The 7332-nt window shown below is 40.0% G+C and overlaps 1 protein-coding gene across 1 annotated transcript in view; it reads right to left on the bottom strand.

Moving 5' to 3' along the window:
• The window catches only part of srebf1 (sterol regulatory element binding transcription factor 1), a 43746-nt gene extending 40012 nt beyond the window's left edge, over positions 1-3734 (bottom strand). The window contains exons 1-2 of the mRNA XM_055651905.1: positions 3539-3734; positions 1030-1416 (exon numbers count right to left, since the gene is read on the bottom strand). Coding sequence (XP_055507880.1) covers positions 1030-1416; positions 3539-3671 — 520 coding nt within the window. The 5' untranslated portion in view covers positions 3672-3734. The remainder of the gene's footprint in view (positions 1-1029; positions 1417-3538) is intronic.
• Positions 3735-7332: the final 3598 nt, after the last annotated feature.

The following is a 7332-nucleotide window of genomic DNA, read 5'->3' on the forward strand; positions in this document are numbered from 1 at the left end:
GCAGTTTGGGTGGCAGAGTAATAATACTGCTAGAATTAATATTCTGTAGGCACCAGTTCTGAGATCCAAGAAAATTTCCAACCCATTCAGTTGAAGAAATTATTGTATCAATGAAAATATCTTGATACTGAAATTGATGATGATATTTTATAGCAGATAACTAGGTCAATTAGCTCTGCTCATGTATCTCGTACTTGGTCCTAAATGCCTGTCCTTTCCATAATCTATAAAAACAAATGTACTAGCATCTAAATTAAATTGTGGGAAGAAGTTTCCTGACTTGGTCATGTTGTCCCTCAATCACCTTGTTCTAAAATTCTGCAGTTTTACAATATCTCTGCAGCCCTAATACGAGACCAGTGAATATCTTCTACGCTTTGCCATGACCTTGATGTTACATCTGACATTTTATGCAGTATTCCAGCTGTATACTAACAATCTATCCCTTTGATAAGCACAGTTTTGTAACCTGCTGTGCAAATAGACTGTGCAGACAAGCTTGGCTACAGTCTTGGTGTCCACTCAATTAACTGGACTCAGATTCGAATAATATAACAGCTCTAAGGCAAGGGATGTTCCATAATATTATTTAATTACATGGAGGTGTTAATTTTCATTGCTTGAGACTTTGCAAAGAGAATGTTGGACATTAAATATAATTCTAATGGTTCCCCATATTCAAATATCCCACCAACAAAATCCCAGGTGAAGAATGATCAATGGGATGCCACAGAACCAAACACCAAAACAACTTAGTGTCTTCAGAGAGGACAGAAGATAGAAAAAGAGGTAAAATATAAGTGACTGTAATACCATACAATATCCAAAATAATCAGCTGAATATGTTCCTTTAACCAACAACTTCTTGCTTTTGGCTCTTGTGGCGACCAAATCTAAAACTAAGTGGTCGCATTTTAATTCACATCAACTGTACACAAGACAAGAAATAACAAACTGGTGTAAGCCCGTCTTAAAAGCATTAAAAATCACATTGTTTTTTTTAATCCTAATCTAATAATTATAAATTACCTGTAAATCCATTGGAGTTTTGATAACCCAGCAAAGGCTGCTGTTGTTGCACAAACTGAGGCTGTGATTGTGGAGAAGCTGTAAAACTCTGTGCCATGATGAGAGGCTGCTGTTGCTGGCCCTGTTGCAACTGAACAGCATCTTGCTTGACGTGTTGTGTAGAAGGGGCTTGAAGAAGTTGTGACTGCTGCGGAAGTTGAAGCTGCTGTTGGAGCGGAGGCCCTTGGAACATTTTCACAGGAATTTGAGTCTTACTGCTATTCCCCAAGAGGCTGTCAAGGGCTAGGGCTGATGAACTACTATCTTGCAAAGGGGTGCTCGTGCCAAAGTGGTTGTCAAACAACCCAGAGAACTCTCCATCCTGGTTGTTAATCAGCTGCAACATATCTGCAAATCAGGCAAAACACAAAGGACAAGGCGAGATAAGCAAGTTGCTAGCTTTACATGGGGCCAAAAACAAAGAAGGAGGGGAGCAATGAGTGCAGATACAATGTACTTTTTTTAAAAAAGTAAGCGTAATGACATTACACTGATGGCTGAACGAATGCGCTAATGGAAAATTCACTTTAAATTTACAATATGCACAAACTATTCGATGAAAACTGGTATTTTCTGTTAATCAAAATGTAGAAAATAAAAACTGGAGCTTTTATTTAGAATTGGGAATTAAAACTCAATGAATTTCCAAAGACTATAATATCATTAGAGGGTGCCATTGTCATTAATTCTACTTCCAATATGTCTTTGGACTGTTTTAGATTTTAAATATTTTGCAAATGTAAGCAGTTTTCATTGATGGCATCCTGTGCATTTTCAAAGGCATGCGTTAAAGTCTTGCACTTTCAAAATAGTCCATGATATTTTGTGATGCATTCAATGAGCATATTAAAGTTAAAATAAACACTGGCAACGTCTTGATAATATACAATAATGAAATGAGGATGCCAAAACTAACTTGGCTTCTGAAAGATTTTGAACGTAATATCCCACATAAATATAATCGTAACAAAGGTCGTTGCACCTACTTTTATCTTTATAATAAAACCATATTTTAATAGTTTTACCTTCAAATAGGCAATCCATTGCTGCAACCTCTGCTCAAAACTTAAGAATTAAATTGATAGATTTGGAGCAAGATTTTCACTCATGCATATATATTTAAAATGTTATCTCCCAAGGGGTAAACATTTTAGATTAGAGCAAGCACGAAAATATATTGCAGAGCAGTATGGATACAGTACTGCCGACACCACCTCCTTCCAAGAAAAAATGTACTGACTGTATTCAAATTTAGGGGTGGATATTGGATATTTTTTTTCCATGAGGTGATCTGGTTGAACCAATCACTGCAGGGCCCAATCGCTCGCTATGTTTGGCTTAGTTCTCAGACATGATTTGTTTAATAGTCTAAATTGGCAGGAGTATTGATTAAATGAGAAAGGTGAATAAAGTAAGGTTACTATCGGACATCTGTTAATAAAGTTCATTGCAACGGCAAAACATATGCGAATTAAAGCTTAAACTTAACGTTCTGACACAATTCGAAATTAAAAGAATGATCATACTTTTCAAAATCCTCTATATTTACTTTATGATGTAGTGAAAAATTCAAACTTTTGTTACTAAAAAAAAAATCATAAGCAGCTAATTAAATTGGAATTATGTTGAGGATTAAGTGCTCATAAAAGGTACTCCTTTGGTTTTATACCAACTTGGGTTCCGAGTTGTACGTGTCTGAGAGTAGATGAACTTGAGAATTCTCCCACAGCAGAAAGCAATAACCGCCAGTAACCCTGGCATGATGTCACTGCTTGAAAGGGTGAAAGGGGCTTGGTTCAAACAGAACACACGACTCAGCAAGTGCAATCTTGATAAAGCTGCAGCGTTGCCAATATCCACTTTACACATTTAAAAAAATCAACTAAAGTCATAACTTTTGGTATGATGGACATTTTGATTAAATCCATAAATGTGTTCTGTTACCAATAACCCCACAGCAAATCAGATCTACATATCGTTTTTTCAAATACATAATATTTCAAACATGCAGACTTACTAACTAACTCATTATAATCAAAATATAGCCGGACAGACAAGATATGGAGTTGTGCGCAACTGTTCGGAAATGTGATTTAAACGCAAACTTCATCTGTTCCAAGTCCCAAAGAAAATAATATAAAACAATGAATATAAATAAAAGCATTTAAAGATGTGCAGCACATAACACGTCAGTGGCCATACATGTCAGTACTTTACAAGTACTTTCAAATATTAAACAAAAAAATGTTTTCAATTCTTTTCGAACAAAATCCCAAATTCTACAAGTGGCCAGACCCATCCAGCAATGGGTCCAGAAATCAACTCGAGATGAAAAAAAAAAAAAAACATTTCCCAATGCCCAGTTGTCACTCCTGTTGCCGCCAGCTAACAGATATACCTGCCGCGCCATTCCCACGGATGCCATTCCATGCCAACCCTCGCTCACCCGACCCCTTTCCCCATCACTCACCATCAATGTCACTGAGCAGCGCATTATCGATCTCGCTGCCCTCGGGCAGAGACGGGTCCAGGTTGTCCATGGAAGAATCCTCGAACATCATGCCCGCGTCAGGGAGTGTCTGGAGATGCCCCACGTTATTCATGTCCAATGTAGCGGAGGGGGTAAGGGGACGCGTCGGGGAGGGGGGGAAGGGAGAAGGGGGGGGGGGGGGGGTGCTCGGGGATTCCTTGTTTACGATCTTTGGTTTACAGCAGCCTCACGCGCCACCACACCATGTCAATACGCGACAAGACCAACCAAACTCGCTTCCCCCACTGCAAGCGGCCAGTAACCTTCCTGGTCCCGCCCTCTTGTTGTGATTGACGGCTAATCCAACCGGTGAATGAGCAGAGTGGCGGGCGCGGGCTGCCCGATTCCACCAATCGCGCTTCAGGTCTCCCCAGGTTAGGTTGAGAGGGCGCGGAGGAGGAGCCGGTCCGCGTGCTGCTAGAACCAGCGGTGAACAGCCAATCGCCGCACACAACGCGCTGTGGGGTGATCAGTCGTCATCGCTTCAGGCACCGCCCCTTTTCCTTCTGGCGGGTACGTCATCACAGCCAAAGATCCTAGATCGCAGCGGTCGAGCCGCCCCACGTGCACGCTGCAACTCGCTGGTTTTTACGGTTAACGGTCTTGTGTTTCAAGAAGAGTTCGCAGTGGGAGGGCGCAGTGTATTTATTTCCACAGTTTAAGTGTTTAACTTTATAAAATATGCTACTGATACGGATTTTAAAAAGTCATTCAACTCAACACAGAAGTTAACCAGTCCTCAAATTGAAAGAGGAGGCACATATCGCAAAGAATAGTGGTAAGCTGCAGCAGGTTTATAAAAACTGTAACTAAACGTTAGAAATTCACAAATACAGGAGTAACTCAACGGGCCAGGCAGCATTTCTGGAGAGAAGGGTTGGAGAGTGATGTTTTGTGTCGAGATCCTTCTGCTCCAGACATCAGTATCGAAAACATTTTTATTGGACTCCATGGCAAGCATATTGTTGCACAGATAAGGGGGCCAAAACTGCATATATAACTCCAAAGAGGGTCTAGACATCCTTACTCCTTTACTTAAATGGAAGTCAACCTACACATTTGCTGCATCTGAATGCTTACTTTCAGCGACTGATGCAAAGCAACGGTGCCCAAAGAAGGATCTTGACCCGAAACATCACCCATTCCTTCTCTCCAGAGATGCTGCCTGTCCCGCTGAGTTACTTTTTGTGTCTATCTTCAGTTTAAACCAGCATCTGCAGTTCCTTCTTACACAGAAATCCTGGTCAAATTGGAATTTTCCTATTTTCAATCTACCACCACTGAGATAATTATCTGCCTTTCTATTTTAAGTCGATAACTTCATATTTATTTACTTACTGCCTAATATGCCCCCTGGCATGTTGGGCAGCAACAAAGGTCCTTCATTCCTGTCTGTTCTGGGCTAGCTTCTGGACTCTACCCCAGGTCAGGTGCATTGTTTTCACTTCCTCCTCTACAGTTTGATGCCAGGTGGTTTTGGGTCTCCCTCTTTTCCTTTTCCTTCCGGTGTCCAGTGCTGGGCTATTCTTGAGATGCTGTCTGGTTCTCTTCTCAGTATATGGCCAATCCAGTTCCAGCACTTTCTTATGTTTGGCATTTAGAACTTCCATCTTCCTGCCAGTGGTTTCCTTTCGGCTTTCACCATTGACATTCATCCTAGCATCTGTCGATAGCCCTGGAGGTCCTTCACGCCCAATAGTGTTAATTCCTTCAGTTACTGTTTCCGTAACATATTTGTTTTACGAGACAGGGCTGCTAGCCCTGTGCTCAACCTCCAACCTGGAGGACCAGTGGATCGTTCGTTGTCTCGCATCTACCCTTCGACCTGTCCGGCATGGGAGACCCTAACAGGAGACGAATCTCCTGCTAGCATAGCTCTAGGGGTCACTGAGACACACAAGCTCCCCGACCATGACAAGGTTGCAATCCAACGGGGAGAACTTCATATTTATCCAAATTAAATTGGATTTGCTATGCATTCACCCACTTATTCAGCTTATCTAAATCATGGCTTTTGCATCCCCTTCTCAACTAGCATCCTGCCCCACCACCACCAGGAGCTTTGCGTCCTTTGTGTAAATCCGAAATATATATATGGAATTTCCATTGTACCTGTACCCCACTATACTAATTTTTGTGACAACTTGAACAGTTGGAGCCCAAACTTTGATCCCTGTGGCACCCTACTGGTCACTCCCTGCCACATGGACAATTCCTCATTTATTCCTCTCTGTTCACTGTGATCCAATCCACGCCTGTATATTAGTCTTAATCCTACTTGCCCCGTTAATTTACATTTTTTATTTATTTACTAAAACATATCTCCTTCAGTTTCTCCTTTTTGAATCTTAGGTTTCCTATAATTTCTGGTTGTTTATTGTTCAACTATTCTGCTTTTTCTTTGATCCCAATTCTATTCCCCATAACTCTTTATTAATCAATTTTATGTTCATGTATTTATAGAAGCCTAGCTGTGTCTACTTCCAGCAAGCTTCTTTTCAAACCATCTTCTTCCTCAATATTTTTTGTCATCTCTTACTGAATTCTAAATTGTCCCCAGTTTTCAGACATGCTAGTTTTTCTGGCAATTTTATGTATCCTCTGTGGATCTATTATTATTTCTAATTCTTGAACTAACTTTGTTCCAGACAGGATGAATAATTGTTGTATTTGTGTACTTTAAAAAAAATATTATCCACCATCACCTCAATCTATTGAAACAAATTTGTGCTTTATAAACGTATTGTTCCTTTGTTCAGATCTGTCCTTCGTTTCTGATTCTACTGATAAATGATGTGCAGAAGTAACTCAGCAGGTCAGGCAGCATCTCTGGAGAACATGGATAGGTGACATTCTGGGTTGGGACCCTTCTTCAGACTATAGGTGATGTTTTGGGTTGGGGCCTTTCTTCAGACTACTAATTTTACTACTTTACCCTCCATCATAATGAAATATTCAAACATGTGACTACACGTAACAATTATTTATTATTCTTTTCTCATAGCACAATGCCCAGGCTAGGTTCCTCTATAAACCTTCATGTTCACACTCCCAGGAAATCCTCCAGCAGTTTTTTCCTACTTAAAAAAAAAAAATCCATATATAGACTAAAGTAACTCACGAATATAGTTGGTCATGTTCTTGCCATGCATCTAATTTCTTGTTTAATTCCTCCCCTCTCACCATTTCTAATTGGCACCTGGGTGTGTCTTGTTTCATCCGTAAATATTTCAAGCCAGTATCCTTCCTTGTAACTGCATTGATCTCCTCTTTGACAGTAACATCACAACTCGTTTCCCTTTTGACTGTCCTTCCTAAATACTGAATTCCCCAGGATGTTCAGTTCCCAACCTTGGTCAGCCTGTAGCTTTATCTCTTTAACAACAATTAAATCATAACTGTTTATTTTATATATTCACATATTCAATCATAACTGATAATATCCATTAAAAATGTATATTATTAATGTACATTATCCATGCATTAAGGCAAAGTAGCTATATGTCATTTTAACATATTAATCTGCTTGGCTTTCTTTTTGCATTCTTATACTAATTGCTTTGCATCTTTCTTTTCTCAGCCATCCATTTTGCTTCATCCTTGTCTGCCATTCAAGAGAAACTGAAATATGCCAAACATGGTGCCAAATTAAACTGATGTCATCTGCCTGTACATGATCCATTTCCCTCTGTTCCACTGCTCTCTCATTTATGATTTATTAAACGTGCACCACC

The sequence above is a fragment of the Leucoraja erinacea genome, chromosome 20 (genome assembly GCF_028641065.1).
Source record: "Leucoraja erinacea ecotype New England chromosome 20, Leri_hhj_1, whole genome shotgun sequence".
Lineage (NCBI taxonomy): Eukaryota > Metazoa > Chordata > Chondrichthyes > Rajiformes > Rajidae > Leucoraja > Leucoraja erinaceus.